The following is a 19811-nucleotide window of genomic DNA, read 5'->3' on the forward strand; positions in this document are numbered from 1 at the left end:
TTTGAACCTTGTTCTCAAGTTTCTGATGGGTGCTCCATTTGAGCCTTTACATTCTTGCCCTTTGGAACTGCGAACTCTTAAAACTGTATTTTTAGTTGCGGTCACTTCCGCTCACAGAGTGAGTGAGTTACAGGCACTTTCAGTTAAGCCACCCTTCACTGTTTCATAAGGACAGGGTTGTCCTTCAAGTTCGTCCTTCTTTTCTTCCGAAGGTGGTGTCGGAATTTCATTTAGGCCAGAAGGTTATTCTTCCGGCATTTTATCCTCTGACGCATCCTGGTAAGGAAGAGGAGAGGCTCCATAAGCTGGATCCTAGGAGAGCTTTAAGCTTTTATATTTCATGCATGTCCCGGGTCAGAGTGGACGATCAACTCTTTATTGCTTACGCTGGAAGGCTTTTGGGACAAGCTGTTACTAAGCAGACTGTCTCGATGGATTATCCTGCCAATTTCTGAATGTTACCGCTTGGCGGGTAAGGACCCTCCGGTAGGCTTGTGGGCCCATTCTACCAGGGGGGGGTGGCTGCCTCTACAGCCCTGCAGAGGGATGTTCCTATTCGTAACATCTGTGATGCAGCCACCTGGGCTTCGGTCCATACTTTTGTACGTCACTACTCCCTCGATTCTATCCGGGGGCAGGATCTGGCCTTTGGCAAGGCGGTCCTTTACTCTGCAATTTGATTGGGCATTCTAAATTTGTATATTCTAAATTCTTTTCCCACCTCCTTACGTTGGTACTGCTTTGGGAGTCTGTCATAGATATGGAATATGTTGGAGGACCCAATCCCCTCGAAGAACAAGTTACTTTCCTACCTGGTAACGTTCTTTCGATGGGATGGTCCGACGACGTATTGCATATCGCTCCCTCCCTGTCTTCCCCGCTACAGAATTTCTTATGCGATTTGCAATTTACGTTTCCTCAAGGCTTTCTGTGGTCATACTGGCAGTAGTTTGGTGCCACATGTTCTGGAAAACTACAACTGAGGCTACGGGCGTCGTGCGTCCTACTTATAATATCTGGTGACGTCGGCTGTCGGAGGAGGTCCTCGAAGACGGCATATCGACGCAGACGCCGAAAGATTTTCCGAAGCAGCACCGCTGTGGTGATTACTGTCATAGTTATGGAATACGTCGTCGGACCATCCCATCGAAAGAACGTTACCAGGTAAGAGAGTAACTTGTTCTTTTGCAGAACCCCATAGAGGAAGCCCCAGTCCACATGGTTGACTGCTTTCTCTGCATCTAAGGAGATCAGCACTGGGTTGCCCTCCCTTTTCACTGCGGGTTCCATCAGATGTAATGTTTTGCGCACTCAGCCCCCTGTCTTCTCTGGATAAACCCCACCTGATCGGAATAGACCAGTTTTAACATGACCCCCTCCATTCTCGTGGCCATAACTCTGGTGAAAATCTTAGCATTGACGTTTAAAAGGGAAATGGGGCGATATACCCAAGGCGGGAAGGGAACCCAAGAGCTGCAAGTCAGGACTCTGCCAAACGAGGGGGGGGGGCCTTGCCTGAGGCTAAGATGTTATTAAACATTTTAGCCATTTGCTGGGCCAGGCAACCCGCAAACTCCTTTATAAAATCCCACTGTATAACAATTGTCGCCGGGTGCCTTTTTTCTGCCTTCAGACCACTAATGGCTTTCCATACCTCCTTCCTGTGTAACCGGCTTCTCTAAGTCTGTGACCTCACTTTCCTGGAGAGGGTCACATCCCTTAGGTATCATACTCCTCCTCTACCACCCTCTCTTCTCCATACAATTGCTCATAGAATGTGGCAAATTCCTGGTTAGCTTCACCTGTTGTGGAGTGTAGCTTAACCCCCACGCCGAGTCTTCAATTTCAGGCACCCACCTATCCGCCCATTGCCCCCAAGCCTCAATGCCAATAGTCTGCCTTGTCTACCTTCTCTTAATCTCTAACTGTAGGCCAGAGACCACCTTCCCCACCTCCCAGTTCCCTCATCTTCTGTTTTCTTTTGAGTCTGTCGCCCCCTGCCCCCCTCCAATTCCCTGGGTTCCAGCCTGTGGATCTCCCTCCTCAACTTCTCCATCTGGTAGGTCCTAACCCTCTTCTTGGCGGCACCCTCCCTTATCAGGTGTCCTCTCCCGGTGGCTTTAGCAGTCTCCCAGACTGTTCCTAGGTCAAGCTCTCGTGTCGTTGAATCTTGCGTCCTCTATCGTCTATTTTCTTTGCTAAAGGCCTGGTCCTTTAGTAACATATCATTGCAGTGCCATAGGGTTTCTTTGGGTCTGAGGCCTGTCGGCACTACAAACATGTGCACCATGTATATCATGGTCATCCCAACTGATGGTAATGAGTTAACTGGTGATTACCATCTGGATGTGCAGATGATGCACGAACCAGTAATCTATCCCTGTTCAGGACCCGTGGACTGGGGAGAGGGAGAAGCCACTTGTGGCTGGTTGCTAATCGCTCCACACACCAATTAATCCCTGATCGGTCATATACCCAAGGAGGCCCCCTTCATATCACCACCTCCCTTTTGGCCCTGACCACCACTGTGATCCATGGGCCCATCTGCCCACATTTTAAAATCCCCCCGCCCCCAGCAAGAGAAGTCCCACCGTTCGGGTGACTATCTCCCCTGTGACTCCAGGTTGAGACTGGGACCGACACGCGATCAGGCAATATACTGTGGCAAGTGTCACCTGAGCTCGCTCTGGTTCCGGAAACCACAAGGGCCCTCCCGCCTGCCCTCCTCCAAACCCGTTGTTCACCTATGCGGATTCTCAGATTAATGAGGATGCCCACTCCACCCTTCTTGGTAGGCCATGATGCCCAAAATCTGTCGCAACCCCTTTTACGAAATTCCCTTCCCAGCAATGATCGTTTAGCGGGTGAGTTCGGGCCCTTGACATTTAAAGTTTCCATCTCAAGTGCATCGGGCCAATACCCTGTGTCAATTCTCGCCATTCTTAGCATTAATCAAATATCCTGACTACTCGATTCCTAGTGACACCCAGAAATTTAACGGCCCTCGGACTGTCGCCATCCCAGTCCCTCCCCCTTCCTGGTCCCCAGGGGCTCCTGCGGGGCTCGTGAGTTCTCCCACACTGGCACAGATATCCCACCTTTCTGACAGAAACCTTCACCCTTCCATTCCCTTCCCCTCTTCACTGCTCCCCCCTTCCCTCGCTACCCTCCCAATCCCTCCTTCCCTGTGAGGCACCCACCTTGTGATGGGCCATCAAAGGTGACCAATGCTTCACCCACTGTCTCGCCTATAATCCCCTTCACTCCTTCTTTCTTCCCCTAAATGTTGCAGGTCTCCTGGGCCTGTTTAGATCAGTCCGCATTTCCCCAATGGAGTCTTAGGTCGCCATCAGGGATATTAAGCTTCTTGTATTTTCTGCCCCCCGGCACCCTTCTTTTTACACTGAGATTGCCCCCCTGGCTCGTTTCCATCACTGCCTCACCAGCATCTTCTCCAGACCCTTCCTTTGAGATCTCCTTGTTTAGGACCTGTAAAACGTGGCTCTTGGCCACTTGTGATTCAGTAGTCAACTTCTCTTAAGTTGCAAAAGGGAAGGACCAGCAATATCTGAAACCCTTCTCAGAGAGCCATTGGGTCAGGGGTTGGCAGTTTCTACGTCGGGACAGGGTAAGACCTGATCAGTCCTGAAATATGTTGACTGGGTTTCCCTCGCTTTGAATACTGCCCAGGCGCTTGGCTTTCTCGAGCACTTCTGTCTTTTCCCTGTACATCAGGAAGCAGACCACTATTGACCTTGGGGCCCCTACCACCTCCACCGCGGGCTCTGTGAGCCCTCTCCAACTGGACATCTTTCCCTCCATCTGCCATGAAGATGGAGTTAATCAGACCTTGGACCTTCCTTCCCACTTCTGCGGCCATCTCTCCCTTCTGCTCCTTTATCCCAAGAATGTGTAAGTTGTTGCGACACTCCCTGTTTTTGAGGTCATCCAGTTTCAACAGCGTATCCTCTTCATGGGACTCTATCTGTTTGCTGCGCCTCATACTTCATGTCCAGATGGTCGGTTCTCATATGGTTATTTTCCATTCCTTCCAGCTTGTCCACCTTTCTCTTTAGGTCACACATTGATGCTTGAATGTCTGTCCGAATAGCCTTGATTTATTGGAAAATGTCTTTTAGATCATCTCTGGTCAGGGCCGGTGCACCCCACCCTCAGCCATGATGGCCTTTGTATTTGAGGTGTTGCCTTGTTCCCTCGCACTGTAGGGATACTACCACCGCCCCTTGACCCCTCTGCTGTGGGGCCTGTCCCCAAGGTCTTTCCAGTGTGGCTCGATGTGTTGGGACCGTCTTGATATGATATATTTAATATATATATCGCTCTCGTACACAAGTTTTTCCGAGCGGGTCAGGGCCCGGCCCAACTTCTGGCCTGGCTCTACTTTGCTGGGCTGGGCCCTGTGTGGTCGCTCCCTTGCTTGTGGGTATATCTACGTGCCTGGAAGCCTGAGATTCGCTTGTGATGGCCTCTTCAATCATACGTGCTTCCTTGTTAGGGGGAGCCCTTTGTGCCCCCCTTAACTCAGTGACCAATCGATGCTCAGAGTACCTGCTCCCTTGGGTTGCTCCATACTGGCCTGTTCGACAAATGTTATAGTGCCGCTGACTCCACGGTCAGGAGGAGGGGTGAGGGGGGGGCCTGGTTCCCGGTTCTTGGCAGGTCTGAAGCGTCTCTCTACCACCAGCCCAGGTGGTAGTCTGTAACTGGCCCTCCCATGGTTCCTCTCTCCTGTGGGTCTCAGTGGGGCAGACTATGCCCCCATACTTTAGTCACTGTGGCTTGGGCCCAGTCTCCGGTCCAATTTGACCTCTCGGGCCCGGGGCTGCTCCTCACCTCAAGTCTTCCTCACGTTCTGGGGCACCAGCTGTCTCTGTAATCCGGGCTGCTCCACGGCAGTCCCCTGATTACGTCTCTTCTCATCCCGTTATGACAGGATTAAGCAGGAATTCTGCTTGGTCGCGTGAGGGGTTTGGGTGCCACGGCTACTTTGCACCGGGTGCTTTTGCAAAACCCGAGGCTCCCGCCTCCAGTACTCACTCACCTGGCATGCCTGACTACGCTGCTGCCGGAGGGTGTTATTCGCAGCCTCACCGCACCGGGTGTATGCCCCTGCTCTCTGCTGCCCAAACAATGTGAGGGAATAGTCAATGCTAAAATTCACCAGGCGGAGGTCTCTGTCAAAAATAAACGCACTCGTAAGTGAGTTTAACAATCATTTATTGCAATAAAACAAAGCTTCCGCGGAAAGGCCGACACGTAACATCAGAGGGATGCTGCTAGTGTGTGCTGCCAGTGTTACAGTGAGCATGCTTTTTATAGGGAAACAATTATATTGAGTCTTATGCCTGGCTCAGAACCGGACATTTCCAAACATACAAATTCCTGTCGGAACACTTTTGGCTGTATTCCCAGACATTGCGGCGAGATTTTACAAAGGCCGGGCATCGCAAATGGTCATCACTCATAACTTATCTAAGCAAGTCATAATACGCTTCAAGATGCAGATATAACCTTTGACATGTATGGTCGTACAACAAGCTAATTCATCACACTTGACACAGGGGGAATTTTGCAAGCTACACATATCCTGTTGCTGTAGTGATAATGATGTCCATTTATGGGCTGTTGAACAAAAGCAGGACATATCTTTTACAGAGTGACGCACGAGCGCCTGGAACAATCCCTTTCGCACACATTCCAGAGAATAACAGTCAGTACAGATGGGTGTGTGCTTATGTTCCCAGGAAAGAGCGCGGATGTCAGACAATCATTATTTATAAAAGAGACCCTAGGGTTGGCGAACACATGCTGACCTGCAAAGCTGCACACTGTGGGAGGGAAGTGTAAAAAGTGCTAACAGACGCTGTTTATTTAGCTTCACGGGAAAGGAGAGCCGGGGACATTCCTGAATCTGAGTAATATGTGCTCGAGGCGAAAACCCTGGGCCTCATGTACGGACACAAAAGCAGTTCGTTTAACATGGACATAATGCTATAACATGGACAATGTTTTAAGTCTTGCTGAGGCAAAGAAAACATGGTAATTACATTATTTTGGTATTTACAAACAACCCTTTTGCGGCAGCAAGACTTTATCAATAATACACCTGGTTTGGTTTGTATTTAATTATTCTTTCATTTTCATTATCTGATACGGCAATCTTGTGTAACACCTCGATTGCCTCTTCCAATTTTATCATCTCATTAGTGACCATGGCATTTGTGGGCTTGGGTGTGAGTGTTCCCTTCATTTTCCTGCAGCAGTCTCCTATGACGGATATGCACAAGGCAAAGTACTGGATGCAACAGCAGCAAGCAACTATTAATCCTCCCACGACGAGAAGAGGGGTGAGGAGCTTCCATCCCCAGCTTCGTAATAAATCCCAGAACCAGGATGTCCCATCCCAAGGCCCAAATTCAGAATGAATTTGAGCTGCCATTTTATGCATTTCATCGATCCCTTTAAAGATATCGGTGCTATAATCAGGTTTAAAAGTGCAGCAGGAAGTGCCAATTATTTTACAAGCCCCTCCTACCGCTGCCAGCATTGTCTAATACCAGTCGATTTTGTAATGCGACCATCCGGACTGCCTGTACTTCTTTAGTAAGGTTAGCCAGTATGTCGCCAGTCACATTTAATTCCTTCTCCACTAACCTAGCCAGGTGCCTAATGCTCCTGGAATTCATAACTATTGCCATTGGCATCACTATGCCTTTTAGAAAGTCAAAATAATTCATCCCAAGTAGTGTCTTCCTTAGTGATAACACCTCTTTTCCTTCGCCTGTAATTCCCCATACTCAATTTTATTCTCTTTGCCTTGGGTTTTAAGTTCACTTCCTCCACAGATTTGTAATGCAAACCTAACCTTACGTAACCAACGGTACATCTACCTTTCCAATAGCGGGGTAACCAGAGGCGTGCTTCTTTCCCACAAATAAACATTGCCCCCTTAGGGGGACTGAAGGGTGCTGTTATACTATTCAGATCTACTGTATTCTGGCAGTTGTGTCTACCCACGAAAACAGCCTCTGCATGCGTTTGGTTCCGTTGGTAGCAAAAGGAGGCCCTACGAGCTATATTTTGTACCGTGATTGGACGCGGTAGTACTGCTTGCTCGTCCCTTCTGAACGTGGTTAAAGGAATCATTCCTATTTTCATTGGACGGGCAGGAAGTGGGGTGGTGCCGTATGAGGTCCACCTCGGCCTCTTCCTCTCCCACCCGCCGGTTGACCACCTCGTGCCATCAATATAGGACACTCGTTTTTCCAATGCCCCGTCTGTTTGCAAAATGAACACTGATCAATTAGTGGGGGTGTCCATTGTGGGGCATTACCTGCTGGGTTTCTTACCTGGGGTTTCTGACCCTTTTGTTTACTATAAGATGGTTGTACCAGCTGTTGCATTAGCACCTGTCTGCCTGTTTCTTACCTTCCATTTCTTCCTCCTCCTGCCGTTTAATATTTAGCCATCTCTAGAATCTGGGACGGAGTGCTTGCCTGCCAAGTGCTCTCGCCCAATTTGAGTGGTTTCTTAATTCCTTTACGCAAACCCTTCACAAAGCCCATGGCAAAATACCTCTGACCCGTAGGGTTGCTAACAGACTGACCCCTGTGTGCCTTAAATGCACTTTCAAATTTCAGGAAATAGTCCCCAACTGTATCTACAGGGCCCTGTATAACGGCATCCATTTTCTCAACATTCACATCTACCTCTGGCAACACGTCACTTAATGCTTTTAATATTCTCGTCCCTAGTGTTTTCAGGCTCTCTGGAATGGGGTCAATTGGTTTCCGGTCTGTATCCTCTTTTTCTAATGCTGTCCAATTGATGACATGCCCAGGGGGGTCCTGAGATCTAAAGTGTTCCCATACATCAGCCGGTGTCACGGCAGACATCACATGATCAATGTCCTGCAAAGTCAAGGTACACATTTTGAATAGCGCTCTTAGCTCCCTATAGAATCCTGCGGCGTTAGTCCTAGGGTCCGGGGTGCTTTTTATTATACTGAACAATTTTGCTCTAGTGAGGGGTACATAGACGTATGTCTTGGTTACAGTGGGGTCTTTGGCTGGGTCTACATTTGCTGTAACAATAGGCGCGCATTCCCTTAGGGGTGCCATCATTGGGGTTTTTGGGTGAAATACTTCTAATAATTCTTTGAACAATCTGCGCGTCCTGAGATCCTCTACTTCCCAATTAGGCTTATACGTTTTTAACTCGGCCTCACACTCACCTTTTTACAAACTTCCTCCCGCCCACCTGTTCCACATTCCGATCCTATTTTGTTCAAACGTCCTTCCAGACATACCAGTCGAGTTGCCTCGCTATGGGTGGCAAATATGTCCGTCCAATATTCTAACTTCCCTGGCTCCTCTAATTTAAGTATCCTTTTAATCAAAGCGTTAGCCGTTGGTTTGGCATCACGCAAGGACTGGGTTCTTCTCCAATTTTCCTCTTCTTCCCACATCAGTTGGTCGTGGTAATCTTTCTTTTCCTTAGTTACCCGGTCAATTATCTGGTTGTATTTATCCCATAGAGCTGCCCGATCTTTTTCAGTGGCAAGGTCCTATAAATGTTATGCAAACCCGTGGGCCACGGGCGCTCGGCATCCTTTCTCAATCACTTATTAACAAGGTCGCAATGTATTCTCATTACCTGGCGAAATTCCTTCTTCTGGCAGGTGTTCAATTTCTGTTTTACCCCTCCAGCTGGGTTATCGAACAAATCGTTTGCTATGTATTCTAACCTGGCAAATTCAACCGGAGTGAAGAAGGGCGGCTTTCTAGGCAAAGGCCCTGCTTCCTCTTCCTCGGTACTATTTGGATCCATGGTGCCGATCTGGGTACCATACGGGGGTGGGGATGGAGGAGGAGGTGCAGAAGGCACTTGAGGCGCAATATTAGATGGGCATATGACAGGTACTGTTAGTCGCAAAAGATTTTCTGTTAATCTGACTGTATCCTGATCAGCTTCGATGTTAAAACTGGCGATTTCCTTTTCTGTTTTAGGGAGAAGTGGGTACATACCTTTACTATATTTTATTAGGGCAGCCCGATCCTCTACATCTAGCTGGTGCTCAAACTCTTATCCAACTCACAGGCCTTCTCCTGCAAGGTTCGTTTTTGTTTGTTTCTTTCTATCCTTTTTATCTTGGACATTTTCTGTTTTATTGCTTCTGTTCGCCACTGGCGAATAGCATCATGCTGGGCGGGGCGGACCTTCTTTCTTAATACTAATTCCAGATGCTCGATTGTCTTAACATCAAAAGTCCCGACTTTAGGAGGCCATCTAAATTGAACATTTTTGCAAAACTGTACCGCCCTCAGCCCATAGTAAGTTAGCATAGTATAACACGGAGTGCCTTCAGCAGGCGCATGCATAGGTTCTTCATTTTTATTTCGGTCACACAAGTTTCCCATTATTAATAAAATACCTTACCAAACCCAAATAATACGTATCATAAAACTGATACCAATTGTGGCTTACTGTCCACCAATACAATTTCTGCAGATACAATTCACTCACCACACCAAGGAGACCTCCCCTCTGTCTGGTTCGTCTGGTCCTTGGCAGAGCAGTCGTCTCTCCTTCTTCCTGATCTCCGTCTCCAGATGAGGACTTGCGCTTTTGCAGAAAGGGTGCAATAGAATTTGGGCCCAATAAGTCGTCCGCTGGAGACAGGAGCTCACTGGAAGGCCGCATCAAAGCGATGGGCTGCATCTGCAAGGCCACCAGCCAGGGACGCCAATTAGTCAATGCTACAATTCACCAGGCGGAGGTCTCCGTCAAAAATAAACGCACTCGTAAGTGAGTTTAACAATCATTTATTGCAATAAAACAAAGCTTCCGCAGAAGGGCCGACACGTAACATCATCCGAGTGATACTGCTAGTGTGTGCTGCCAGTGTTACGGTGAGCATGCTTTTTTTATAGGGAAATGATTACATTGAGTCTTATGCCTGGCTCAGAACCAGACATTTCCAAACATACAAATTCCTGTCGGAACACTTTTGGCTGTATTCCCAGACATTGCGGCGAGATTTTACAAAGGCCGGGCATCGCAAATGGTCATCACTCATATAACTTATCTAAGGAAGTCATAATACGCTTCAAGATGCAGATATAACCTTTGCCATGTATGGTCGTACGAGCTAATTCATCACACTTGACACAGGGGGAATTTTGCAAGCTACACATATCCTGTTGCTGTAGTGATGTCCATTTATGGGCTGTTGAACAAAACCAGGACATATCTTTTACAGAGTGACGCACGAGCGCCTGGAACAATCCCTTTCACACATATTCCAGAGAATAACAGTCAGTACAGATGGGTTCGTGCTTATGTTCCCAGGAAAGAGCACAGATGTCAGACAATCATTTATAAAAGAGACCCTAGGGTCAGCGAACACATGCTGACCTGCAAAGCTGCACACTGTGGGAGGGAAGTGTAAAAAGTGCTAACAGACGCTGTTTATGTAGCTTCACAGGAAAGGAGAGCCGGGGACATTCCTGAATCTAGGAGTAATATGTGCTCGAGGTGAAAATCCTGGGACTCGTGTACGGACACACAAGCAGTTCGTTTAACATGGACATAATGCTATAACATGGACAATGTTTTAAGTCTTGCTGAGGCAAAGAAAACATGGTAGTTACATTATTTTGGTATTTACAGAATGCTTCTCTCAGCACTGGGGGGAAGCCAATAGTCCCCATAACTGATGGTGTGTGGTGGAGCTCTGTCTCTATGCGGCTATCTTGGTCTGCACCCCTTGTTGGTCTCCCAAAGGCAATTTTAAAAGCGGTATCCTTCATTCAAATTAATATCTGTGCTGGGTTCTTCCAGTGGGCCTCATGACCTGGGTGTAGCAATGGGCAGAGCGCACTCGTCTGAACACCACAGTGACAAATCATTGAGTCCTGTAGTGGATGCTCCGTGAGTCTGCCAGCACTGTTCAGTGATCAGCATTACTAGTCTGACAAAGTTTACAAATATAGCAAAAACAGTTTGCATAGTCGCGCTCCCCATATTACAATCCTACCATTTGAACATTTAGAAGACGCTACTGTATCCCATTATTCCAAGGAGCAAATCTTTCCAGATTGATTTCTTTATTGTGATGCATTGTTGGATTAGGGATGATCACACTGAAGATCTTATTTGAAAGATTCTTTATAATGTAAAGAACAAAGTTTTAGGTGTGCTTTGAAAACCAAATGAATGTTAATTTATCTATATTTCCCTCTTGCAGTGGACCAACTACATCCATGGTTGGCAGGATCGATGGGTTGTGTTAAAAAACAACACACTGAGCTACTACAAATCCGAGGATGAAACTGAATATGGTTGCCGTGGATCCATCTGCCTTAGCAAGGCAGTCATTACGGTAAGCTTTGAAACACTTTTACATAGGTATGAAACTAAACTTGATTTGTTTGAAGCACCCTTTGTGTTTCTAGGCATGTCATGATTTTCTAGAATGTCTTGTTGGGTTGTAGCAAATTTGTGTTTACCTAAACTGTAATTGAATAACTGAATTCTAAATTGATTTCCAGAGTTTGAGGCTAGTTCTTTAACATTAATACTTTTTTTTTTATATTCTTTTTTTTTGTTGGTTTTCCTACGAACACTTTACTAGTGATTTAAAGGGATAACCAGTCCCATTGCTTTCCAATTTTTAATTGTCAAATTGGGGGCATATTTTCCAGCAGTGCTCTAGTTGCACCTGCTTGGTTTTAATCTAATTCTAGGTGAGCACAATCTTGGGTATTCCTGGACTTTATTTACTTTTTTAATTTTGGATTTGCTTTTTTTGCAAAGAGCATATTTGAACTATTGGTCATACAAAAGTGAAAACATAATTGGTATATGTGGTAAACTATATTGCGAATGGATTGTGTCGTCCAACATATTCCTCATCTTAGATGTATTCCATTCAGCTTTGCTGCTCTTCGGAAATTTTTTCGGCAGAGGCATCGTGCGTCGATGTCGAGTCGATAGTCCCTCGAGGGCCTCCGTCGAGGGTGACGTCATCAGGTGTATAAGTAGCGCGCGCGGCGCCCGTTGGCCTCAGTTCCGTTTTTCCGCAGTACATTGCTTCGGACATTCGCCGCGCCTCGAGTTCTGTCAGGAAATATAATATTACGAGAAGAAATCATGTCCTCGTCATCACCGCCGACCACGACCCCGAGAATGGGTTTTAAGAAATGCAAGTCGTGTGGCTCAAAAATGTCGATCACGGACCTGCACCGCGAGTGTTTGTGGTGTCTCGGGGAAGGCCACGACATGGAGGCCTGTTCGAAGTGTCATGCGATGACGGGAAAGGCATTGCGAGAAAGGAAAGGAAAACTACAGGTAGGTCGGAAGGATCGGAAAGCCTCTAGCGTCGAGCCGAGACACCATGGGGAAAAATCTCCTCGACGCGAAAGGCATAGATCCAGTTCTCGAAGCGGTTCTCATCGCTCGTCTTCGTCGAAGAAACGACGCCATAGATCTCCCTCCACCTCGTCGTCGGATGAGTCTCTGAAAATGAAATGCCCCACAAAACATTAGTCTCCCGAAGAGTGGGAAGCATTTATGGTCAAAATGATGGAGGTGTTTGAGAAAGCGAAGCCTCGGTCCGTGCCTTCTTCGGAAGCCGGCCGGGAGCGTCATCGCTCCGACACTTGCGCGCCCTCGAGCCCAGGTGATCGTAAAAGGAAGGATAGAGAACCTTCCAGGATGCCGAGCAAAAAAACGCTCGAGTCGACCGCTCGAGGTCACCAACGCCGTCCGAGACCTTCCACACCTTGAAGGGAAAACTGTCCAAGGCCGCCTCGACACCCTCGAAGCAGACCCTGTCGGCTACCACGATGTCATCGACGTCAAACTTCGGCGCCAAAGGCTCCAACCAAGCCAGGGCAGCTAGAAAAGGAGAAAACTGCAAGACATGTATCTTCTTCAAAATCTAGTATTGCACTTCCTCCTTTTCCTCTGCGAGAGAAGGTTTTCAAGCCTCTCTCTAGGAAGGAGTTTTTCAAATCCTTGACCTCAATTTTTGAGGATCAGGAGAGATCCGAAGAGGAAGATGTACCTTTTGGGTTGGAATATGGCACCCAAAATGTCCCAGAATGCTTAATATCGGAAGAAAGCAGGATAAAAGATTTGGTGGAGTCCTTACATAATGCAAGTGGCATTGACACCGACACCTCTCCCGAGAATGATTTTGTTAGACCAGATCCAGGAGAGCATGCCAGTCCATTTTATCGTCAATTAATGACAAAGGTGGTAGACTACTTGGGATGGGCTAAACCAACAGCCCAATTCATCCAGGACGATTTGACCGACACATTGGACCATGGTCCCACTGAAGACCCAGTTTTACCTTTTCATGTAGCCTTACAAAACAGGGTGGCCAAGAATTGGGAAACTCCGGATTCTATTCCTCCGTTGAATAAATCCCTAGCATCAAAATACCGTCCAGCCAGTAGTGACACCAGCTATCTGTCAAAACATCAACTCCCAAGAGTTTGGTCATACAGGCAGCCACAGCTTCCAATAAACTTGCATATCAGTCTATTCCTCCAGACAGGGACGATAAGCATGTGGATGGTTTGGCACGGAAGGTATTTTCAGCCGGGAGCATGGCATTAAAATCTGCCCACTCCACATGTGCCTTGGCAACATTTTCGTACTCTGTGGGAGTGCATCGCAATGGCGGTGGAGCACATACCAGAAGGGGAAGAAAGGGAAGGTTTCCTAGCCATCGTTAGAGATGGAAAGGAGGCCATGCAGGAATCCCTTCAATCTGGATTGGACACTGCGGATAGTGTAAGCAGGTCCATGGGCACTAGCACGGTAATGCGCAGGTTTGCGTGGTTACGGAAGTCTGGTTTTGCACCGGCCGTACAGAACTGCCTCCTGAGCATGCCTTTTGACGGGTCTCACTTTTTTGGCAACAAGGCTGACGAGAGCCTTGAGAGGTTGCAGACCTTAAAAGCAGCAGCCAAATCTTTGGGAGCTGCTATTAGGCAACCTCATCCTTTTCGTGCGCAAGGACAATCATGGAGGGGACGATCCTATCATTATTATACCTCATATGGGAAGACAAGAGGAATGGCCAGTCAAAGGGGCCAAAGAAAAGCCACTCGTGGTGGACGAGGAAAATGTGCTAAGCCAGCTCCAGCTGCAGCCTCTTTTCCATCAGCGGCTGCAACATCCGCCAAAAAACCACTTTGAGGACTTGCACCACAAAACACCTGTAGGAGGCAGGCTGTCGCAGCATCTGCAAGAATGGCGAGCCTTTACTTCAGATGTTTGGGCTCTAGAAATAATAGCCCAAGGCTATTGCCTTCCTTTTCTAAAGCACCCTCAAAGCAATCCACCAGGGAGACACCCGTTGAAGCTTTCAAATCCGCTCCTACAGCAGGAAGTTCTAACCCTGCTGGAGAAAGGTGCCATAGAACCAGTACCCGCAGCGGAGAGGAACAAGGGTTGGTACTCCCTGTATTTTTGATCCCCCCCAAAAGGACGGAGGACTGAGATCCATCTTGGACTTAAGAAGCTTGAAGTTCCTCAGGAAGGACAAGTTCAAGATGGTTACTCTTTCTCAGATCCTTCAGGCCCTTCAACTCCAGGACTGGTTGGTGTCATTGGACCTCCAGGATGCTTATTTCCATGTGCTGATTCATCTCAAGCACAGAAAATACCTGAGGTTAGTTGTTGGCGACTCACACTATCGGTTTCGAGTCGGTTGACCTCCGCCCCGAGGGTCTTCACCAAGCTGATGGTAGTGGTGGCAGCGCACCTCAGGAGAGGGGGGGATTCATGTCTACCCCTAGCTGGACGACTGGCTGATCAGAGCGCGCTCTGCCAAGCAAGATTTGGATCATGTGAAAGTCACCTGCCATTTCCTCCACAAACTGGGCTTCTCCCTCAATTTAAAGAAGTCTCAAATGACACCTTCCCAACAGCTTCAATACATAGGAGCTGTATTAGACACATCCTTGGGAAAGAGCTCGCCTCCCAAGACGAGGGCTCAAGACGAGGGCTCAAGACATTCTTCAGATGGTTTCAAAATTCCAAAATGCCCAAAATCTCTAGGTTTACGACTTTCTACGGTTGCTCGGCCTCATGGCGTCCTGCATTTTTCTGGTGCCAGAGGCACGTTTGAGGATGAGATCCCTTCAATGGGCCCTAAAGACTCGGTGGTCCCAGTTCTCAGGTCAAATGACGGATCTTCTTCAGATTCTGAACAAGGTCAGACAAGACCTTCTATGGTGGACCTGTGCAGAGAACCTCTTAAAGGGAGAACCCTTTTGGCAACCAGACGCCTCTCTCCTGGGGTGGGGAGCGCATGCCAACGATTTGGCAATAAACGGTCGCTGGTCTCCATCGGAGTCCAAATTATATATCAACCTTTTGGAGCTGAGGGCAATCAGACTAGCGCTGAAGGCCTTCTTGCCATCTGTCAGGGGAAAGAATGTCCTGATAATGACGGACAACACAGTGGCCATGCACTACCTAAACAAGAGGAGGTGTGGGGTCACTACCCCTGTGCAGAGAGTCAATGCAGCTCTGGTATTGGGCGATTCACGAGGGAATCTCTTAACGGCAATTCATCGAGCCGGGGAAGAGAATATGACGGCAGATGCTCTGAGCAGGCAGAGCACGGTGTCCCACAAATGGCAATTGGCTCAGGAAGTCATTCAAGAGATCTTCGCCCTTTGGGGAACCCCTCAGACCTATTCGCAACCAGTACCAACCGAAAATGCGAAAGGTATTCAAGGGAATTTCCCACGAGAGGAGCCCTGGGGGGACGCGTTCGTGGTGGATTGGAATTTCCCACTATTGTACGCATTCCCTCCGATTCCTGACATTCCTCAGGTCATCAGGAGGCTGAGACGCTTCGGGAACCGCATAATCCTAATTGCTCCGGATTGGGCCAGGAGAACGTGGTATCCGGACCTTCTAGATATGTCCATCTGTCCTCCAGTACGTCTTTCTCAGAGAGAGAACCTTCTCTCTCAAATGGAAGGTCAGGTTCTCCACCCAGAGTTCAGAACACTCAACCTTCATGCTTGGTATCTGAAAGGCTGAGATACAGGGATTGGAACCTTCCAGATGTTATGGAGGTGTTGCTTTCGGCAAGAAGGCCAGCAACAAAGTCTCTGTACCGTTGCCGTTGGAAAAAGCTTTGCAACTGGTGCAGGGAAAAGAATGTCGATTCTTTTCTATGTTCTATTATGGAAGTACTATCTTTCCTTCTGCCCTAACACACAGAGGTCTGAATATCGGAACAATAAAAGGTTACCTTGCAGCGCTTTCCATCTTCAAGCGCTCATCGGAAGAATGCTCCTACTTCAAAATTCCTTTGATAACACAATTCATAAAAGGTCTCACTGATGTGTTTCCTCCTCACCCATTTCAAGTACCGATTTGGGATCTAAATTTGGTATTAAAATTCTTAATGTGTGCCCCTTTTGAGCCTATGAACACGTGTCCATTAAGATTATTAGCATGGAAGACCGCATTTTTAGTTGCTTCAACATCAGCAAGAAGAGTGAGCGAATTGCAGGCACTATCTTCTGGGCCACCCTATACTGTGTTCCATAAGGACAGTTGTAGTGAGGGTTAAACCATCATGTTTACCGAAGGTAATATCTGATTTTCATTTAAATCAGAATTTTTACCCTCATTCTATCCTCCACCTCATCCTTCTAAGGAGGAAGAAAGACTACACAGACTGGACCCAAAAAGAGCTTTAAGCTTTTACATCTCTAGGCTTTCTAGAGTGGACAACCAGTTGTTTATAGGCTACACTGGAAGAAAGCTGGGTCAATCAGTAAAAAAACAATTTCACGCTGGATCGTGCTTTGCATTTCAGAATGCTACAGACTAGCACAAAAAGACCCACCTGAAGGGTTAAGAGCTCATTCCACCAGAGGCATGCCTCTTCTACAGCACTTCAAAGAGGTGTCCCTATAAGGTCCATTTGCGAAGCAGCAACTTGGTCTTCGCTTCACACCTTCTCAAAATTCTATAACCTGGATGCTTCCCAGTTTAGGGAGCTAACTTTTGGAAAAGCAGTGCTTTACTCTGCCATCTAAGGGCATTTAAAAAAATTAAAAAAAATAAAAAAAATCTGACCCCCTCCTCCAGAGGAGCTATGCAAAAATACTGCTTTGGGAGCCTATCTAAGATGAGGAATACGTTGGAGGACACAATCCATTAATGGTCTTTCGATTGGATGTTCCTCCAACGTATTTCACATCGCCCTCCCAACCTACCCCTCTGTAGATTTTTTCCGGGTTATTGCCATCTCAAATCTCACAAGGCTGATACCTGTATGAAGGCACAATATACACAATACAAGATCAGACGCAAGAGGGGAAAAACAGAACTGAGGCCAATGGGCGCCGCGCGTGCTACTTATACACCCGATGACGTCCCCCTCGACGGAGGCCCTCGAGGGACTACCGTCTCGACGACATCGCACGACGCCCTCTGCCGAATTTCCGGAGAGCAGCAAAGCTGGATGGAATACATCTAAGATGAGTAATACGTTGGAGGAACATCCAATCGAAAGAACGTTACCAGGTAAGAAGTAACTTGTTCTTCTTGATCCATATACCAGAAGGAAAGCACAGTAAAACAGTGTATAGGAAGTGCACCTGTGTGTAACCCAATAGCCCAGGAGAGTAGGCAGAAACAAACGTAGAAGTTTAACTGGTAGGCCTGTTAATCTCCATTTCTCCTTCCTGTTCTTCTACTCCCCCAATCTCCTTCCCCTTGTCTGGATCAGGAATGTGCCCCTTCCGTACTCTGGGTTTAAGGTGCCGTGGCAACCACCTTCTCTACTCTGAGCTTCCCTCCCCTTTCTGTACTTCTTCCCCAAAATGTACACCCTGCCACTCCATTATAAACTGGGATGTACCTCGTCTTCCTCCCCATCCCCACTTGCTCTGCGCTTTAAAGGGGTAGTTCTCCAGCATTGGATCTTTCATAGATTCACATCCTGTGAATATTACCCATCGTTGGGCTGGTAATCCTCAGTAACTTGCAGCAGTTTAAAATGCAACTAAATCTGTCACCTTTGTGCTCTAGTATCCTTTTGGGGGGTGGGGAGTGTCATACTGCCCCTACCAATAGGCAAGGCTTCCTTAGCTCCACCCCTGTCAGCCATGCTCAGATTTTGGCAAGCTCACAAGAGTGGCAGTATGAGCCAATGGGGTAGGCAGGAGCGTTGCATGAGAATCTATGAAAGATACCAATGCTGGAGAACAGGAGTTACAGGTAAGTAACTTATTCCTTCTGCAGCATTGGATCTTTCAGAGATTCACATGCTGTGAATAGATTACAAATCCGTATACAACCCTGAGAAAAGGGCTGAGGCAAGCTGAAAGTAGCAAACTTACCACGTTTTGTATTAGAGTCCTCCAATCTTTCAGGATATATTTATTTAATTCATTTTCTAAAAACATTCAACTTCGTCGATAGCGGGAACATTCACCATAGTCCTGCCCACCGGTCCCCGCCTTTTTAAATGCTGCCTTTTCATGGGCCTAATCATGGCTGAAACCTAGCACAAAAAAAGGCTTTTCAAGGTGTGTGGCTGCTAGGCCTAAAGAATATCTTTGTTGATCACATCGACAGCCTTTACTGTCTACACCTGCACTGTCATCCAGGATTGCGAGATTTGCCAATTCGTCAACAAACCCTCCGGGATCGTAGTCACCAGTGGTTAGTTGCATTGCTTGAGGGCACCCGGGGAGGGGGGGGGCGCTCTGACTTGGCTTCGGTATGTAATCTTGCTTCACTCAGGCAGGTAGGTCTGCCCAGCAAACCACCTCGTTAGAGGTCAAGATCGCAAAGTCAGAGGCAGCAAAAGAGCACACAGAGAACTGTCTGAGATGAGGCCAATGTCTCAGTTGATGACTTCCGAAGAGCCTGTCAGACCATCACCTAAAGTAAGTGCTCTTTCCTGGTCTGCTTCGTTGACATGGCCTCCGCCAACCTTTCCTACATCGTGCGGTTCGGTGGCAAAGTTCACTTTGTCAATGACAAAATAGTTTCTGGCATAAGACCATCTACCACATCGTCATTGACCTCCTAGACCGTCACCATTACTTCGTCCCCGACAGGTCTACCGTCCGTGGCGACTGGGCTGGGGCTCGCTGCCAGGAGTCCTCAATCCCTGACGACATGGCAGGATGAAGTTGCCTCATTCCTCCACGCACACCTTATGAGGACACTCCTACAAGGATGGCATCTCCATCTAAGCAGAGCTTGTCGGACCAGCCACGACAGCATGTGGCTCCAAAGCCTCAATGGAGACCTGTAAGCTCATGGACACACACTCCCGTACCAGTTACTCCTGCACCTGAAAGCAGAGATCTCTGTGGACAGCCTTAATAGCTCGAACACCTTAGTATCCACTCAGCAGCAGAGGTTGCCAGCTGTGCTGCTTCCACCACAACCAAGACACCCACTAGCAGGGCCCAGTGGTACCTATGCACCCACTTGGCGTCCTAGAGAGGAACAGCAACGTCCACACCCAAGTCATCTAACTGACGGACACAAATCGGGATCCTCAGGATGATATGCCCTCGGTGCTCACAACAGACATAGGCTATTTTGTCCCTGCTGATGGTGAACCAGATTCGGGTCTGACCAGATTCACCCCTGGACAAAATTGCAGCCCTACCTATGAGGGAGTGAAATGATCCAAATCACCAGGCCACCGTCACATTGGACCCCTCCCTAGAAGGCTGGGAGCACGTATGCAAGACTTTCACGCCAGAGGTCTATGGACA

General features: G+C 47.8%; 1 protein-coding gene across 2 annotated transcripts in view; it reads left to right on the forward strand.

The window, feature by feature from the left end:
• Window positions 1-19811, forward strand: part of CERT1 (ceramide transporter 1) — a 1636484-nt gene that overhangs the window by 154620 nt on the left and 1462053 nt on the right. For both annotated transcript variants that reach the window (XM_069627469.1, XM_069627468.1), the window contains exon 2: window positions 11270-11404. In XM_069627469.1, coding sequence (XP_069483570.1) covers window positions 11270-11404 — 135 coding nt within the window. The remainder of the gene's footprint in view (window positions 1-11269; window positions 11405-19811) is intronic.

Source organism: Ambystoma mexicanum, chromosome 6p (genome assembly GCF_040938575.1).
Source record: "Ambystoma mexicanum isolate Mex_15411 chromosome 6p, UKY_AmexF1_1, whole genome shotgun sequence".
NCBI classification, from domain to species: Eukaryota; Metazoa; Chordata; class Amphibia; order Caudata; family Ambystomatidae; genus Ambystoma; species Ambystoma mexicanum.